Genomic DNA, 19,354 nt, shown 5'->3' on the forward strand with positions numbered 1-19,354 from the left:
CTCCCTGGCATGCCAGGCTTGGCGTGGGCTGCAGCTGGGGCCACGCACTAGTGGCTGCAGTGGGGGCTGTATGCCTGCCTTATGGCTTCCCAGGGCCGAGTGCCCCAGCTGTGGCCAGGACTTGGCAGCAGCTTCAGCCAGGGCCGCATACCCCTCGCCCACAGCTGTGCCCCGCTCCAGATTAGGGACTGTGTGCCCCCCGCTGCAGCTGTGCCCCTTGCCATGATGGGAGGGAGGGCTTAGCCTGTCAGTCCCCTGCCCCATGGGACTCCATTCTCCCCATACCTAGCCCTGCCCCTATTATTTTTAGTAAAGTCACGGACAAGTCAAGGGCTCTGTGAATTTTTGGTTATTGCCCGTGACCTGTCTGTGACTTTACTAAAAATAACCGTGATAAAATCTTAGCCTTGCTTCTAAGCATCACGTACCTGTCGTGCATGTGTCTTCTCTCCTACACCCCACCACAGGAAGTGGTGGTGTAGAGCAAGCTATTGTACCTCCATGCTAGCCAGGAATTCTCCATGCTGGGAAAACCTTATCTGTTCTAGTGAAGGCAGCTTCACAGCCCTGCTGTGGTGCAAAAAGGTGGATGCACGTGCCAGAATTTCACTCTACCGTCATCTGTTACTTGCAGACTATACATGCAATGTATGCATTACACACCACCCATTCCTTCCACCTTGAGACAGCTGAGCTTTATTTCTCTTTCTAAGGATAGAGAGGGCCTTATCTTATTCCATGCACATCACAAAAGATCAATGCCAGGTCTCAAAGGGTAACTCAGTTTCAGAATTTTCAGTGTCAGGACAAACATCTGTGATAAATGGTATCACAGGAACAGGATGGAGTGGCTATAAAATGAAACCCGGGGTGAGACTTTTCCAATCAGCTTTTCTCCTCAGAATGAAATGAGTAAATGATAATGGTCAAACTATCTTTGGACGGTGAAATGATACCTCCAGGAAGAATCATTAAAGGAACATTAGCACTAAATTATGCTCTTTCAGAGTCAACATGAGTTGCATTTCATAAAACAGTTTCCCAAAACTCTTAAAGCAGCAGACAAAACAAAATCCTATTAGTATTGTTGGCATCACACACTCATATTAATGTAGTTATAGACTGATTAAATTCATACTTAGCATGGGCAGGATATTTTCCCTGAAAGGATATATCTGATATGAGATGAGACTTCATTTAGTTATTTATTCAGCATCATACGTCTGTATTCTTCTTTATATTATAGTAGCACCTTGGAATCCCAATCAAGGACCAAGTCCCATTGTGCTAAGTAGACACTAAAGTCCTGTTATGCTGGGAGAGGTTAACGGCTGCCATCAAGCAGGTCTTTGACCTATAGATCAATCATAGACCTGTTTAAAGCAGTTAAGCAGGCAAAGTACCTTTCTTTCAGCCTAAATGGTATGAGCAATTAAGCCTCTTTAGGGAGTGAGATAGCTGGAAATGGTAGAAGCCCCTGCCCAAGTCAATGGGCCACCATACATGGCCTGATCAGAAGCTGAGCCATGTGGGCTGATATGTTCCCCAATTGCAAATGTTGGGGCCAAGGAAGAAAAGTGAGCAAACAGCAAGAGAAGCAACTGTGAATGAGGACCTCAGAGAGAACTGAGACCTCCATGGGGGACAGACTTGGAAGCTGAGAGCAAAGAAACTGCCTCCTTCTATTTGACTCATACTATGTTCAGGGAAACAAGACTTTTTATACATTCTCTGTAAATAAATAGCATTGTATCAAAGACTATACCTGACTCATATCATCCACGTCTCTTCATAATGGAAACAATCTTGCAAGGCCAAAATATTGGCTAACTGCTTGTGCCAAAGGGGTGATAGCACTTATATGGCCCACATAACCATAGTGTCTGACCGCATCACAGTGTTTAATGTATGTAACCTGACAACACAAATGTGGAGGGGATAATCTCTCTTCCCTTCATTTTATACGTGGGGAAATGAGGCACATAGAGGTTAAGTGACTTTACCAAGGTCACACAAGAAGTCTATGGCAGAGCAGATACTTGAACCCAGCTCTCCCAAGTCCTAAATGACTGTCCTAACCACTAGACCAATGATATTCAGACCACACTGATTCAGGAACAAAATTAGTGATCAACATTACCCAAAAGAGAGACAGTCGTGTGAATTAATTGTTTCATTTACTATAGTACCAGTACTGTTTTTATGTCATGTGCTGCAAAGAGCTGCAGAAGACACAGTAAAGAGCCACTCGCGGCTCGAGAGCCTGAGTCTGAATATTGCTGCACTAGACCATCCTTCCTGCCCCACAGATCAGTCACATCAGTCAGGACGCAACTGATGTCATAACCAGGCATATGGCTTGAGAAGATGAAGTCATAAAACACACTGCAGCAGAAAAGCAGAATTCCCGGCTCTCCAACTGTCTAAGCAACGCATCCAGTGGATGGCTCTTCCTAAAGAATAGACAGAGAATTTGAAAACATAACTTGCCTAGAGAAAATGACTGAAATGGCAACCTTCTAACCTTGCACAATATTCTCAAAAATGCAAAAGAGTGAAATTCTATCTTGGAATAGGAATTGCCCGACTGGGATAGACTAGTGGTGTATTCAGTCCTCTAACCCCTCTCTGGCACAGGTGCTGTCAGAAAGGTGCAAGATATCCCAGAGTGGACAATCCTGGAGTAACTTGCTCATAAGGGAAGCTTCTTCCTGATCTCAGTCAAAGATTCATTGGTTTATGCCCTCAATCATGTATATTTATTATCCAACCTAATTACTCTTATCCCATCTAATTAACTGACTGATTAGCCTGAAATTGCCAATCTTCTTTTTTTTTTAACCTTCCTGGTCTCTATTACACCTTGTGGCAGAAAATGTGGATTATGTTGCATAGAAAAGCATTTCCTTTTATGACTTTTGAATGGGTTGCCTTTCAGTGTCATTGAATGGTGTAAATGACTACACAAGGTGCAAGGCTTGGGAAGAATTGAGTCCACATATGTCCAGAATCCATGCCAGAGAAAGCCCCCACAAATTGCTTTGAAGGTTTAGTGAGTTGTGATCAGCATACAGTAAGCCACAGCATTCATTTCAAAGTGATAGTTAGACTCAAAGGGCGGCCTGTAGGAGGAGAAAAATCTTCTAAAGCAAGGTAGAATCATTTCCCACTAGATTATGTGCTGGTCCGAACAGCAGTGGCCCTAGATTCAGCCTGTGTTATCCAAGGGGAGTAATCGTAAGTGGAGTGCACAGGAGGGTATTGTAGAGAGAGGACAGAAAACGCTGCAGATCCCTCCCAGTCTGGTCTAGGATGCCCGTTCTTCGATTTTGTATACTTATAGAAATGGACTTGGCAATGTGACAGCTGGAAGCTCTTTATGAAAGAAATTTACTGCAGAAGATGCAGTCGCGGAGAAATGTAAATCCACTGGCTGAAAGTGGGGAGAATGCAGGCAATGATGCTTCCAGTGGAAATGGTTTTTCTCTTATAACAATTATTCAACAGCATAGGGCCTGTGTCTCTTGTCAGCTACAACCATGTAAATTATGAGGAACATCACTGAAGTCAATGAGACAAATCCTCCCTGTAGCCCTACAAGCGCCACGGAGCTTTGATTTACACCCGCTGAGCATGTGTCCCACTGGTTTTATGTTCAACACTATGTTTTACACCAAGATCGGCTTGAAACATTTCCATCCAAACACTTGACAGAAAATAGCCTGGCTAGGAAATGAGAAATCTCGTGAAAATTTCCAGAGTTTTCCCTGGAAAACCCCAAACCTGACATTTTTCAATGAAACAAAAAAGCTTCAGGTTCAGAAAACTGGAAACAAAAATTCAAAGAAACTTGACAATCGTTAAATCAAATCTTTTTTTTTTCCCCAGGGGAAACTTTTCCTCCCCAACCAGCTTTGCTCACTTTATCAGCACTGAAATTAATGGAATTACACTGGTGAACTATCAGCAAGAGAAAAGAAGCAGGCCTAGAGTATTTATGCAACTTGCAGAGGATTATTGTATGATCAATTCAATCTTAGTAAGCTCCACCACCAAATGTCTCCCTTTCAGAGTGATACAAGATAGAGCAGTAATCCCTAGCTTTTATACCCGTCACATCACTATATATCCCAAAGAATCATCTTTCTAACTTTCCCAACCCTTTAGGATGGCTCCATGCACAGTGGTGAGGGCAGAAACTGGTTAAGAATGAAGTGTAAAAAGGATGAGTATCTAACTGAAGAATATTTTGGTTGGAAGGAAGCAGAGGATTTTGGGCAGCAGATGTCACACCACCCACCATGGAGGTGGAAAATGTTTGAGGATAGCACCTTGTTAAAATTCTGGCAACACAAAATTTACCAAATGCATCTGTTATATATGGAGACTATTACTTTAACGATCAAATATGAACTGCCTTCACCATCACTGTGATTTTCATGCTACTCTTAAAGCTACATGAATAAATGTTTTGGAGCGCTGTTGGATTTGTTGAGCTGCAGAGAGCTTTCAGCTAACTGCAAGCCAGAACCTTACTTCTGGATCTGTCAAACAATGAAGGCAATGGAAAAGTGTCTATTTCAGACTCTGAGAAAAGTGGATGGCAAGCATGGTAAAGGAGAGCTGCAGCTAGGAACCAGCCAGCACAGAACACAAGAGATTAGCTTCTTGAAGTAGGACATGGAGTATTCCCGGAGTAAAGAGAAAGTGGCATGTAATTCACTTACCTCACTAAGTCGCCATCAGCTGTGAAAAAATAAACTTGTGTTGACTTGTGCTCCATTGAATGAATGAAAATCAATGGACTTTATTTGCAAGACTCTATGTACTGAACACAATGCCGCAGAAGTGGCTTAAGACAGTGTAGGGAAGTGAACTGTTAACTCTTTCCTCCCTGCAAGGTAAGCCTGGATTTAGTTTCTACATATGCCTTCAAAAATATTAACACAATCGATTGGAAATTGTGTGTTGAAATAAAGGGGCTATGGGGGAGCTCCTTTTGCCTCTGTCCAATTTTATGAGGTTCAGCAGAGCACGTGTGAGGAGTTCTAATAAATCCACCTTTTTATGTGCCTGTCTCCCTCCATTAGTTTTAAGGTGGTGAGGGTGGTATGGGAACCTGAAGAAAAGAGAGCCACACACAGAAAAAATGGATCTAGAAGGGTTCCTTTTCAGTCTGTATGAAGTTCTAAGATAAATGATAATTCACACCTGGGCTGGATTTTTCACATGGTCATGTAAAACTGCATGTGTAATTGCACATGTAAATGACCAGTTACATGCCTAACTGGCTATTTGAATATGTAAATTATGCATGTGCAGCTTCACAAACAGGGATGGATTCTCCACTGCCTTGCACTTTGTGTTGCCATTTACAAAGTGGACAGAAAAATCGTACCAGATCAGACCGAGTTTTACACTCACTTTGGAGGGCATAAGTGGTGATACAAAGAGCAGGGCAGAGAAGAATCAAGCCCAGAGGCTCTCAGAAATCTGACCCATTGGTTATTTTTATTTTTAAAACCCTGATATTATTTGACTTTTTAAAAAAAAATCATTGTGTTTGAATCGATGAAAACCTTACAATCCGGATTCAATGGTCAACGTATCCTCTGAAAACGCAGCTGTAAAATGTGCACTTCCCATGCAATAAACCTGCAACTGTGCATGCAAACAGGCCATAAGAAGAAGTTTTATGCACACAAAGGGATGCCACATGCAGATGTGGCCACACGAAAGGGGGGGGGGGGGGCTTTGGAAAAATGTCTCCCTTACACTATCCATATTCTCATACTATTATTTAAAGTCTAGAAAATGGTAACTTTTTGGGCTACTAGTGCAGACCAAGCCTAATCCCACACTGTAGACACTGACTTCAGCAAGTTGCCTGATGGGTCTCAAAGGGTACTAGGATACAAATGTAAAAATTACATTCCACACAAGAAAAATATCAAAGACACCCAAAAGCATACAGAATCTTTGATGTTTAATGTCCTAGAATGTAGTGTTAAATTTTGCCCCCAGATGAACATCTTTCCAGATGCCTAAGTACAAGGAAAACTCAATGAGAGTTTGGCCAGAGCAAGAAGTGAAAGCTCCTTGGGGCAGGGACTGTGTCTTCTTTTGTATTTGAATGGGGCCTAGCACATTGTGAGCACTAGCAGACCACTAGGAAGCTATGAGAAACATCAATGAAAACAGAGGCATGGGGAGCCATCATCTGGTCTGCCTCCTGCTGAAATCAATGGAAAGACTCCCATGGAGTTCAATGGGAGGTGGATTATGCCCTTGGCAAGGGGGAAGCGTCAAAGGACACACAGACGACAGCACGTTATTGTGAAGTCATCATACTGGATGGATAGCAGTAAGCTGCCAGGCAGCAGCATTCCTTTAGAGGGCAGGGAAGGGGATTAAGTGTGACACCTACTCATGCAACACTGGGCATTCAAGACACTCGGGAAGGTTGCTTAACAAAATGCTTCCAGATGCAGAAACTGTAGCCCATCACCAATATCATCTGAATAATCACCGCCCCCGGGTACCCCTGCCGTGACTGACTCCATGGCTTCACTAAGGCAGTAAAATTATATGAAAACTGCCACAAACACTTGAGGTTCAAAAGGCCCCTTTCTCATCCACTGCAGAGCCCAAGACGTCTATGTTCTCTGCTGGGATAGACCCTGCTGTGTGGAGAAACGGATGAAAGTTAGAAGCCTCTCGAGCTGAACATGGAGAATGGGCAGCCCCTTCTTCCTGACCCAGAAAAGAAACAGAACATGAAAGATTTCAATATGCTGTTCAAAGCAATGCTAGAGTGATGTTTAACAGGAAGAAGTGGAAAGATGGCAGTACTGGGATGCAAATGTAAAATGTAAAAATTAAAGGGCAATTAAATATCAAAGATCCCAAAAAGCTTTTCCCTGCCAGACATAACACCAGCGTTCTCCATCATCGTGACTGCCGGATGGAAGTGAATCCAGCACCATATCATATCTGTACAGATCAAACCTGGTGCATGTCAGGAATGTTACCCCTTTGATAGGCATCAGAACATGCCCAGGGCAGAGGAAACAGAGAAATATTTCTAAATGTCAGTAAGTGAAAGTGCCATCTGTTTGGCTCAAGCAGATGCTGTATAGAGACCATAGTAAAATCCTTTCAGGGAGGGGTGGGGGAAAGACAATTAAATAGCTGTTTTAAATTATCCAGAAGAAGATTAAAGCCAACTACAGGGTTTTCTTTCCTCTGTGCAGAGGAGCCAGTAGATTAATTTAGGTTTTCCCCTTACCGACCATTTGCAAAAAAGTGGAAAAGATTAAGAACTAAATTGATCTCCCACAACATTTCCTTGTTCTTTTATTCCCTACAGCCGACATCTCAGAAAAGAGAAATCAAATGCATTAAAATCAGTATAAAAATATTGTGGAAGAACTGCCACAACACAGCAAACCAAGTGGTTATGTAATGCAACGAAAGCATGAGCTTATTTAATTTAGATCCAGCTATAAGGACGGCTGCAGCGCAGAGGGGCTAGGATTAGTCATTCTTGGCTAATGCAGCACATGGCAACCAAGATCAGCTGCCTTTGTTGATGCGGTTGCTTTGAGGAGCTGACATCTCGCATGTTTAATTCTCCGCTTAACAAAAGTTTCATTATCAAAAGGAAGAATTCAAATCACTGAGCCTGATTCTCACTGTCCTGCATCTTGCAGAATGGCTTACACCTGCAAGAGAGAGTGCAAAATGCTAACATATCAGAATTCTCTCTTTGTTTGTATCAGTGATAGCATTTTACCCCCATTCTGCACTCGCTGCATACAGGTGGAATGCCCCAGTTCAGGGCTCCATCCCTATTCAGCACAGCAATTGAGCATTTACATAAGTCTCACTGAATTCAATGAGACTTAAGCATGTGCTTAAAGTTAAACAGGTGCTTAATCGCTGTGCTGGAGTCTACATGACCACATAAGATGCAAGACAGTAGAGAATCAAGCTCCCTGGTTTGCATACACAAAGAAGTTGTACCACTTCACCTGCAGCAGACTAGTCCAAGTGTGCAACCCCTTTAGTTTGGACATGTTATATATATAATGGTGCTTTATATAGCTCTTCCCATATGGGAAACTATACCAGTATAAAGATAGCTTTATACCAGTATAACTGCATCCACTCTAGGAATAGAAAACTTTTCTAAAACAGGTTTAGTTTCCCAGTGCTGCATGTAAGAGTGGTAAGTAATTTACCTTTAATAGCACTAAAGTTTTAAAACTAAAAGTTATGCTAATCCAAGGACAAGACAGTGGGTGCATTCACCTCAGTTACACTGGTGTAAATCCAGAATGCCTGTACTGAAGTTATAGAGTCACTCTGGTTTGACATAGGTATAAACACAAGTAGAAACTGACCATTTTGTTTTAGTGGTCTGCAGAGAGCTTCCGTCACCAATTGATTGTTATTTATACAGTGCCATAGATTTACCTGTCCCTTTGCCAACAAACAGAAGAAAATGGCCAGGAACCTGCCCTCTGTGAGGGGAGCTTCTTGCTGTTCCACCAGAGTGAACCTGCCTCACCCAGCCTCTAAAGGATTCCTCTTCTAGAAGAGCTATTCAGGTGGTGTAGAGTGGAGCTCATTGGGAATTTAACAACAAGGTTTTTTGATGGAAAATGCCATTCGTGAAAAATGAAACTTTTCATGGGAATTTACTGGTTGTGATGAAACTTTGACAGAGGAGGTTTCTCGGGTCCAGGATGAATTGTCAGGGAGCAGTGGCAGGAAGGAGATAGGAGAAATACACCCCTGCCTGATTCTTACCAGGGGCTTGAACCTGGGTCTCCCATATCTAGGAGAGTGTACAAGCCACATGCTATTGGCTATTTTGGGGAGAGTGTCTCTTTGCCTCTCCAGTTTTTCACTGAAAAATTTCCAAAGGTCTCAGCTTTATCCTGATGCAGAATAAGATTTGTTTAGTTATTTAAATTGCAGTAATTCTTATGGGATGGGGAAAAAGTGACCGCAGCTGGTCTTCAAGACACTCTCTTCTGTGGGACATGACAAGGGAAAAAGGAGGAATGATTGGGACTCCCTTGCACCCCGGTGAGTTCTGGCTGCTGGAATGGCCCCTCTGGGCTGAGGGCAGTGGGCGTCAATTGCCAAAATCACCACTTTTGCATGCACACACTCATGATCTCTGCTGAACATTCCTGTGTCAGCTCAAGATCTTGGCCAGTACCCTTCCCTAGGAAAGAATACAACGTAAGGGCTGCACTGAGGTCAACTGCAGTGCTCGTAATATGGGAGGACTGAGGTTTATTTGTAGACCTCACAGAAGAAATACATTTATAAAAGTGAGACTTGAAGGATGAAAGCGCGGTAGCATTTGGGCTAGGCAGTAGGCTCCAGGAAGCAGTGAGTTTCATTAGCAATAAGGGATGCAGCAGGTGGGCAGAGCTGCAGACGTCATAACTTTGATGAAAACACTGAGAGTCCACTGGCCCAGTCTTGTATTCCTGATTCTCTAGTCTTTCACCCATCTAGATGTAGAGAAACTGGAAAGGATCCAGAGGCGAGCGACAAAGATGATCAAAGGGATGGAATGCCAGCCATGTGAGCAAAGGCTAGAGGAACTGGGTAGGTTTAGTTTGGAAAAGAGGAGATTAAGGGAGGATATGATAGCGGTCTTCAGATCCTTGAAAGGCTGCCATAAAAAAAGATGGAGAAAAGTTGTTCTCTTTTGCCACAGAGGGCAGGAGAAGAGGCAGTGCGTCCAAACTACAGCAGAGCAGATTTAGATTAAATCACAGGAATAACTTCCTAGCTGTAAGAACAGTAGGACAATGGAACAGACGCCTCGGGAGGTTGTGGAATCTTCTTCACAGGAGGTTTTCAAAAGGCAGCTGGGTAGCCATCTGTCTTGGATGGTTTAGACACAACAAATCCTGCATCTTGGCAGGGGGTTAGTCCCTCGCGGTCCCTTCTAACCCTATGATTCCAGCATGAAACCTAACTCACTTTTTCCAGTTCCACGCGTTAAGTTCTCCTGAGGGCACTCTGGAACGGGCCTGACGTTGAGAGCAGGTGGAAATAAAACAGAATGGTTAGTTATGAAGCCTGTTCTTTCATACGAAGGATTATGTACTGTACCAAGTACCTTAACAATCTGCAGACACTGTGACACATAATAAACAAGGGATTTGGAGAGATAGGAAAACAACTTCCATACAAGGATCGTGGGACTAAGAACGGCATTACTATAACTGCCCGCCAAAACCTTTGAGGAGTCACAGAACAGCTCCCTGTATTAGAAACAGGTGGTAAGAAACACGCGTGCATTCTGAGAAGTAGAGTCCCACCGCTTCTGTCTCAGAGCAGACGAGCATTTCGAAATTCAGCTTTTTGCCCCCCGTTGCACAGAGCTCTGCACTTGGAACATAGCCACTTTGCCTGACACCTTCTCACACGTGCTGAGCCCTTTCGACCCTACAAGAGGGATGTGGCAAAACTGGAAAGAGTCCAGTGGAGGGCCACAGAAATTATTAGGGGTCTGGAGCACATGACTTATGAAGAGAGGCTGAGGGAACTGGGATTGTTTAGTCTGCAGAAGAGGAGAATGAGGGGGGATTTGATAGCTGCTTTCAACTACCTGAAAGGGGGTTCCAAAGAGGATGGATCTAGACTGTTCTCAGTGGTGGCAGATGACAGAACAAGGAGTAATGGTCTCAAGTTGCAGTGGGGGAGGTTTAGGTTGGATATTAGGAAAAACTTTGTCACTAGGAGGGTGGTGAAGCACTGGAATGGGTTACTTAGGGAGGTGGTGGAATCTTCCTTCCTTAGAGGTTTTTAAGATCAGGCTTATCAAAGCCCTGGCTGGGATGATTTAGTTGGGGATTGGTCCTGCTTTGAGCAGGGGGTTGGACTAGATGACCTCCTGAGGTCCCTTACGACCCTGATATTCTATGATTCTATGACACTGCCAAGCATAGGCCAGATCCTTAAAGTCGATGGAGCGACACCATTTTACTGCAGCCATGTATTTTAACAAGGGGACTTGTGCCAGCTGCTCTGCAAATAAATGGCATATCCGCATGCATCAGGTACTATATATACCTGCCCACAGTGAATTACAGTCATCCCGAAAGGAAGAAGCAGGCTGAAGTCAGTACCGAGGCTGAGAAGAGGTTCCCATCACTCAGGACCTGCAATGCTACATTTGCCCTAAAAACCCATTGATTTCTCCTGCATTGGAACAATTTGGGGATTTTTTTTTAATCAAAGCGATTATAACTTCGGTTATACCATGAGAGCAGCTCTACGTGCTGCTGTCCCCGAAGTGTGCATTCATTGACCAAGATATATATGAGGGAAGCAGAGAGAGAGAAAGAGAGCCATCTGTCCTCTCTCTACCACATGTGCCCCACCCATCTCCCTGGTCAGCTAGGAAGGAGCAGGACTCTGGGGCAGTGCTGTGGGTTTAGAGATTGCACTGCTGATTTTACCATTGCGATAGGTGTTGCAGCCTCATGTCCTCCTTTGGCCAAAGATTTTTCAATTTAGTTTTTAGGGGTCTCCCCCTTGTTGTGTATAGGAATAGGGTAGTATCCCTTGACATTGTTTCTGAGCCCTATAGCAATGCCCTCCATGTTCTATGTTTTAGAATCAGCTAGAAATCATCCCGAGCAGCAGGATATATTATACAGAGCCAGGCTTGGTATATTTGTGTACAGTGAGTAAACACAGTTATTTGGAATTCAGCTGTGCCCGTGTGGTTTCTTCATATTCCTGTTGCTGTGCAAACAGCATAATACCGCTGCCCACCTAAATGTGAAGAACTGAAAGTGGGGGGTATTTTCCTGACAATAACTGGGGAGATGGAAGGGAGGGAACAGCCCAGGTCCAAGATGAGAGATGATCCCGGGCAGCACGTACCTATGTGATGGAGGCCTGGGGAGGGCAGGGGAAGGGTCTGCTGCTAGCTGAAATAACGGCTCTCACAGCCAGCTCAATAAGCGTGCACAGTATCATGGGAGAGCTGTCCTATTGTGAGGAGAAATGGAGCCTTCTTTTATAAAAACTGAAGGCAAAGTGGTTTTGAAACTATTGCAGCACAGGTAAATACAAGGCCTGATTACTAGTTAGATGCACAACTGCATGTGTAAAAAATGTTTGTGTCACTGTGTCTAATTTGCACTTGGAGTTAATGATTAATGCATGATTTATACAATTGCTCATCGAGTGTGACTACAAGTTTGCATGCAGTCACACCGGCCATGCCTGCATTTGGCACACAGTTTCACTTTTTCCCTATGCAATTACATGTCTCCCTTTTTTGACAGTCAGACCCACAGACAATAGCAGTGCCATGAAATAGCCAAAAGCACACTGGGTATTAACATGCAAAAAGAGCAGAACAAACATCCCACTCAAAAACTCTTCTGCCTGTTACGACCACGGTGAGTAACTTTAAAAACCTACTCCAGCTGACGTGGCATCCAAACATTAATTTGCCTGTGTGGAAATGGCTTTGAGAGGTGCTTTAGTTTATGTGAACAATTGGCTGCAGTTTCAGTTAGAGGATGACTTTCAGTTAAAGTATTAAACAGAGTTAAATAACGTAGCTCCAATGTACTTAATGCCTGTTGCCAAATTCAAGACTGAGGCCAAAATACAAGCCAGATGCATTGGATTGACAACTAGACTGAAGGCTGGTCAATGAAGATAAAAGATATGCTTATAAGCATAAGCAGATGCAAAGATGGTGATATACAAAACCGGGAAACATCACTATTCTGTAAAATTAAACATCAAAGGCTGTCCAGAGTTTACCCCTTCAAGGCATGATGCAGTAATGAGTTTAAAGTCCTGCATTACTGCTAATTCAACCCCCCTGCCCACAGTTATACCAAACAGTTTATCTAAGGTATTGTTTCTACTGCATTTACTATTCCTTAGAACTTAAAGAGAATTTTTGAATTACTATTAAAAGATTAATTAATTAACCTTCAGTAAAGCCTTCTTAATTAAGAAGCATTAAAGCACAGGGCATATGCTAGAGACCTGCCATGAATATTGGTTCAATTTATAGACTCATACTTTAAGGTCTGAAGAGACCTCCGTGATCATCTAGTGTGATCTCCTGCACCTTGCAAACCATAGAACATCCCCCACTCACTCCTGTAATAGACACCTAACCTCTGGCCGCGTTACTGAAGTCCTCAAATCATGGTTTAAAAACTTCAAGTTACATAGAATTCACCATTTACACCAGTTTAAACCTGCAAATGACCCATACTCCATGCTGCAGAGGAAGACGAAAAAAGGCCCAGGGTCTCTGCCAATCTGAGGTCGGGGGAAATTCCTTCCCAACCCCAAATATGGCGATCAGTAAGACTCTGAGCGTGTGAGCAAGACCCACCAGGCAGATACATGGGAAAGAATTCTCTGCAGTAACTCAGAGCCCTAGTGTCCCGTCTCCAGCCGTTTCATTATGTTCATTAATATGAATATTTAATTGTGGGAATGTTTGCCAAAAACTGCAAATTTTAAGCAAATATTGACAAATATTTGCAGACAGCAGATTTTAAATACATACCAATATTCACTCCAGAAATTGATTCTAGGAGGTATGTTCATCCAATCGGGGAACAGAAGCAATACCGTGTACCTAGGTGTCCAATCAAAGATATTCAACACAGCTTAAACTGGTTTCTGACTCTGGAATAGTTTCAATTAACTACTTGCAAACCAGATGCAGAACAAAAAACTATTTACAACTAATATTTGATAATTAATTGAATCATGAACAAATTCAAGAAAATCATAACCTGCTTGCAGACAAGCAAAGGAAAAGTGATTTATTTAAAAGTATTTACCCAGCTCTGATAAATGCAATATCATTATTTCCATTGCATGTGTGGAAAACTGATTCACAGACAGGTTAATTGACTTGCCCAAGGCCACAGACTTGTATGCTGTGAGAGAATTCGTTGTCACATTCTGTGCCACTCAACTTGATTAAGGCACTGCAAGTCAGGCTTGAAGTGATCTCTACTTATTCAGTCCTGGGTTGTTGTTTTTTTCTGTACTAGCTTCATATAGTGAAGAACTGCTGCTGCTTTATCGTGTGTTTAAAAGGAACTAAACAGCCATTAAACCAGCTTGTCGCATGAGCAAATCAGCATTTAAGTCGAGGTCTCCAGTTAGGGAAAGCCGCTGTGTTACATAAATGAATACCAAACCTGCTGCTGTTTTACATTACAAGTTACCATTATGTCCTCTGAGTTTTTTCAATTAGTGCACAAGTGAAATTAGAAAACCACGAGACAAAATATACGTTTTTCTACACTGGTCAGTCAGAGCACACAAGGTGATGCATTTCCTATTGTGTAATAAATTAATGCCCCTGCACTTTCATGTTTGGAATAATACAACACTGATATTCCACAGCACTGAGATATATGATGCTTAGAAATTGGCGTCATCTGTAATCTCTGAAGATGCATATTAGGAGATAAACCCACCTCTTCAGCCCCACAGCCAGCCACTGGATGTCATTTTAATCCTAAACAGAAGATGATTTGAAATACAAGATACCTGGACCTCAATTGCACTGGTCTCCCATTAGGGATAGCTTGCATCTCCTCAGAGATGAGAAAAGTTTGGATAAATAACTGGGCAGTAACTGACGTCAGAATTTCACAAGATTCCTAACCAAAAAAAGGGGGGGGGGGGCTGCTTGATCTGAAGTTGAAAGTTAGGTAATATACTCCATCTTCTTCTCAGCGTACATATCTCAGCCCTCTTCATCGGAAAAAAGGGTGATGATTTGCTTCCATTTAACTGTATAGAATTCCCTCTCTACAAACTACTCTGAGGAGTATTTAAGAAGAAAAGATTTCATGTTCACCCTGTTATATACTCTTTTAAACTCTAATTGGCTAGAGATTAACTCCCACCCCTCTGAAAACTCATGTCGAGAAGACAAGACCCCAAAAAGTTCTCAGATCTGAGACTGGCATCAACAGGAAAAACTACATAGGCTGACTTCTCCCTTCTTCCAGTTCATGTCCGGTTCTCTTACATTTTCAAGCCTATTGCTCCAGTACATAAATATCCTTGAAAAGTTAAAAATTCCATCAAAAAGTAAAAGTAAAATGTGCATAAGAAAACAGAACACTGACTAAATGGTGTTATCCTGCATTCCATTCCACCCGCTGTATAGTGTTAGAGCTTCAGTTTGTGTAGTTGAAGGAGCTACTCTGATTTATTCCAAGCAACGATTCATGCTTAAATAGCAGCTCTTTGCCTTGCAAGTTCGTTCATTTTTATTTGTATTGTGACATGAGCCATAACTTTGTGAAATTACATTCTGTTGCCATAGGAAGGAAATACAATATCATCAGCAGAGAGGTGTAATTTGAAGATTGGAAGAAAGGAAATCTATGTTTCTTTGATACCATGACAAGTTGAGAGCAGGTGCAAGACAAATATATAGAACACAGAAAAGTCAGAGTAAAAGAGTGGGATTGTATTTATTCCAGTGGTTAACTGCTCCTGTAAAGTGAAAACAGTAACATACAGGACACAAGAGTCCAAGTCCTCATCCAATGGAGTTTTGCCAGTTTACACCAGCTGAGGGTCTGGCCCCAACTAAAATGACAGCATCGAGCACTGGAGACATTATTAAAATGGGGAACTGGCCTTGTTTCCCCCTGAATTTACAGAGAGCAAAGTCACCAGTGTCTACTTTAGAAACCGTTTCTGCTACTTGCTGAAGTTCAGTGGAGAGATGCTCGTTTGGCTGAAACAGATGTTGGACTTTATTCCGATCTCACAAACACCTGGATTTGCCTGGGTGTAATTCCATCAGCTTCAGTGGAGTTACTCCTCATTTACACCAGTGCAAGATCAGAATCAAGCCCCATGACAGGTCAGAAAAGACCTTTGCTTCTTTTACGCACAAAAATTGCACAGGATGGATGGATGTGTTTGTTCCCAGAAGTAATCTGACTTATAAATAAATTACATTGTTGAAGCTGGAAAGGGATCAGTATGTTAATCCTTTTCCTCCTCCCACTCTGCCCCCCTCTTTGGCCAGGTGGCAGCCTGCAATAAAAGTAAGCACATGTTCACCTGGAACACCACCACCTTCTGCTCTCCAGAGACCATTTCACGGGACTTACCCTTGGTCATACGAGTGCAAAGGATGACTAATGCTCAGGCTTGCACAGAGCACATCTACGAAGTTTTTCTGGCTTATTATGTCAGCTAGAACAGTGGTTCTCAGCCCAGGGTATGTGTACCCCTGGGGGTATGCAGAGATCTTCCAGGGGGTACTCAACTCATCTAGATCAGTGTTTCTCAACCTGGGGGTTGCAACCCCCGGAGGGGTCACGGGATAGGTTTAGGGGGATCACAAGTGCAGGGCCAGCATTACGGAGTGTCAAGCCTGGCAAATGCCTGGGGTCCCACACAAGGGGCCCTGCGAAGCTAAGTTACATGCGTCCGACAAGATTCACAAGTGAAAAAACAGGCTCAAGTACAATATTTATATTCCAATCCATTTATTTTATAATTATATGGTAAAAATGAGAAAGTCAGCAATTGTTCAGTACTAGTGTGTCCTGACACTTTTGTATTTTTAGGTCTGATTTTGTAAGCAAGTAGCTTTTAAGTGAGGTGAAACTTGCGGGGAGGTGAGACAAATCAGACTCCTGAAAGGGGTACAGTATTCTGGAGAGTCTGAGAACCACTGAGCTAGATTGAGCACTGGCTTGCAACACAGCCAGGTCTGCAGGAGATCAGTGAGTGACAGCGGTCAGCTGTTGTTCTCTATGAAAGCTAGCAGCTGCTAGGTTAAAAAAAAAGTCAATCAACCAACTAATTAATCAATCAAAGCACCTTACTGATCACTGATCTCTAGTTTCAGAGTAGCAGCCGTGTTCGTCTGTATTCGCAAAAAGAAAAGGAGGACTTGTGGCACCTTAGAGACTAACAAATGTATTTGAGCATCAGCTTTCCTGAGCTACAGCTCACTTCATCGGATCTCTAGCGTGGCTACATGCAGTCAGCTCTTAGCATGAATACAAAGGAACGCAGGGGAAACTCACCTGAATGACAGTCTTAAGCGTGGAGGCTTCCACAATGGTGGTACAGATCAGAGAGTCGGGCTGCTGGTCCCTGCCGTAGATCTCGCCCATGGTGAAGATCATGGGGATGGCCAGCAGGAAAGAGGCAACCCAGATGCAGCTGATGAACTTCTTGGTCCTGCTCCTGGACATGATGCTCTTGGCTTTGAAGGGGTGGCAGATGGCCATGTACCTCTCCACGCTGAGGCTGGCGATGTTGAGGGCGGTGGCGTAGGTGCAGGCGTCTCTCAGGAAGTAGTAGCCCTTGCAGACGGCGTCCCCGAAGGCCCAGGGGTGGTGCACCCAGATGAAGTTGTACAGCTCGATGGGCATGCACAGGAGGAAGATGAGCAGGTCGGAGAAAGCCAGGCTGGCCAGGTGGTAGTGCACGGTGCTCTGCAGGTTCTGCAGGGACTTCTTGCGCACCAGCGTGTAGGCGGTGATGGAGTTGCCGACGGTGCCCACCAGGAAGAGCCCCAGGTAGATGACCGTGACCATGACTTTGGAGTAGATGTCGGTGTTCACATCCAGATCTTCCTCGCCCGGCCCTTGGGAGTACGGATCCGAGCTGTTGGAGACGTTCCCCGCCGCCCAGTCCGTGGGCTGCAGGCGCGACGGACCCGCGTGCTGTTGCCACGAAGACGTTGCGTTCAGCTGCATGCTCCGCGGCCCAGGGATGCTCGGCCCGAGCGGTACCCAGCGCTGCCCACGCTCCGCCCGGCTGCGAGGGTGGAACGCTGCCACTCCGGAGCGGCGTGGAAACTTGGCTCGTTTAAATGCGTCGGGGAAGGCGGCGCCCGGAGGGGGAGCGAGCGCCCGCCCAGCTCGATTCACAAAATCCGCGGGAGCAGCCTCCGGCGGCGCAGGGGCTGCGCCTGGCCCTGGCGAGCCGCTCTCTCTTCCCCCAGCCCGCGTCTGCTTCCCCAGAGGCGACCGGCACCAACGGGCTGGCAGCAGGGCGATGATCGCTCTCACACACGTGCCCGTCGAAGCTGGGGAGCTAGGGGTGGGTGATGTGAACGAGCTGGGGAAAGGTAAAAGCCGGATCGAGCTGGAGCCTGGCGGATCCTGCTCCTTTCCCCCCACCCCGGGCTCACCAACGGAGAGCCAGGCTAGGTACTCTTGCTGGACCACTATTAACCCAGCCCCCGATGTACCCCCCGCCCCCCTCGAGCACACGGGCCGCAAAAACCCCGGACCCAGCGCGTGGATTGCTCCTGGATCCAGCCACGTTTGGACCCCGAGCTACCAAATGCTAATTCCTAAACAGTCGGGTGCACCAGTGCCCGTAAAAACCTGGACCCGGCCCCAGGATCTAACTGCAATCTTTGGCCCCAAGCCCCACCTCCTACAATCTAAAGAGGAAATGTGTAGCCACAGTTAACTTTACTGTAAAAATCTGGACCCCCCGCCCCCGCATCCTGGCCCCGGTAGTTGGTACCCGGAGCCTGTCTATTTTTCATCTTAACCCAAAATTCTACTGTCTAAACAGAGGGGGGAATCTTGGCTCCTAGTGCAGCCAAAAACCCCAGCTCCTGTTGCAAACTGGAGCAGCACCACAAAAACATGAGTCCAGTGGGGTCTGCAGGATCTTACCTTTTAAAAACAATTATTTTGCTCCCAGATTCCAAAACTGGGCACTTGTTGGTGTTCCTACTTGGCCAGAAAAATCCAAACTCCAACACATCCTAGTGCAAGAGCTACACAAATACACCTATAGGGCACCTGGATCTTGCTGGATCTGGCACATTTTTGCCCAGAAGTCTGTTAATTCTACTGGGTAAAGAGATCAAGTGTTGCCACCCCTAGCCCTGCAATTTAAAAGGTAATTCATTAATTAAATATCAGCAGGACCCCGTCCATCCAGCTTTTACATTTCTCCAGATAAACTCGCCCACCTGTGAATAATCCAGCACGGAGAAAAGATGTGGGTTCAGTTCCTGCAGTCAGCCTTTTTCCCAAGGCATCCTGGCTTGGGACCTATTGCAAAGCCTAGCTGGCTAATTAACTGGAAGGAATTGTGGGGGCGGAGGGGGGGGGAAGGAATTGTGGGGGAGAAGGAATAGAAACTGTTGATGCTGTAGATCACCTTTGGAAACAGAGAAGCCTGGACTCTAGGGCCACAGCACACAGTGTGATGGACATTCAGCAACCAAAATCATTGTTACAATGGAAAAATTATTAACAGAACAACCAGGGCCAGGCAAAGGATCTTGTGGCCAGTGTGTCTG

At 44.5% G+C, this 19,354-nt stretch overlaps 1 protein-coding gene across 1 annotated transcript in view; it reads right to left on the bottom strand.

Annotated features, from left to right (window-relative positions):
* The window catches only part of NTSR1 (neurotensin receptor 1), a 103,175-nt gene extending 85,296 nt beyond the window's left edge, over nucleotides 1-17,879 (bottom strand). The window contains exon 1 of the mRNA XM_084646348.1: nucleotides 17,106-17,879. Within this exon, the coding sequence (XP_084502474.1) occupies nucleotides 17,106-17,783 (678 nt within the window). The 5' untranslated portion in view covers nucleotides 17,784-17,879. The remainder of the gene's footprint in view (nucleotides 1-17,105) is intronic.
* Between the last annotated feature and the right edge of the window lie 1,475 nt (nucleotides 17,880-19,354).

Source organism: Lepidochelys olivacea (assembly GCF_965140295.1).
Source record: "Lepidochelys olivacea isolate rLepOli2 genome assembly, chromosome: 13".
In the NCBI taxonomy this organism is placed as follows: domain Eukaryota; kingdom Metazoa; phylum Chordata; order Testudines; family Cheloniidae; genus Lepidochelys; species Lepidochelys olivacea.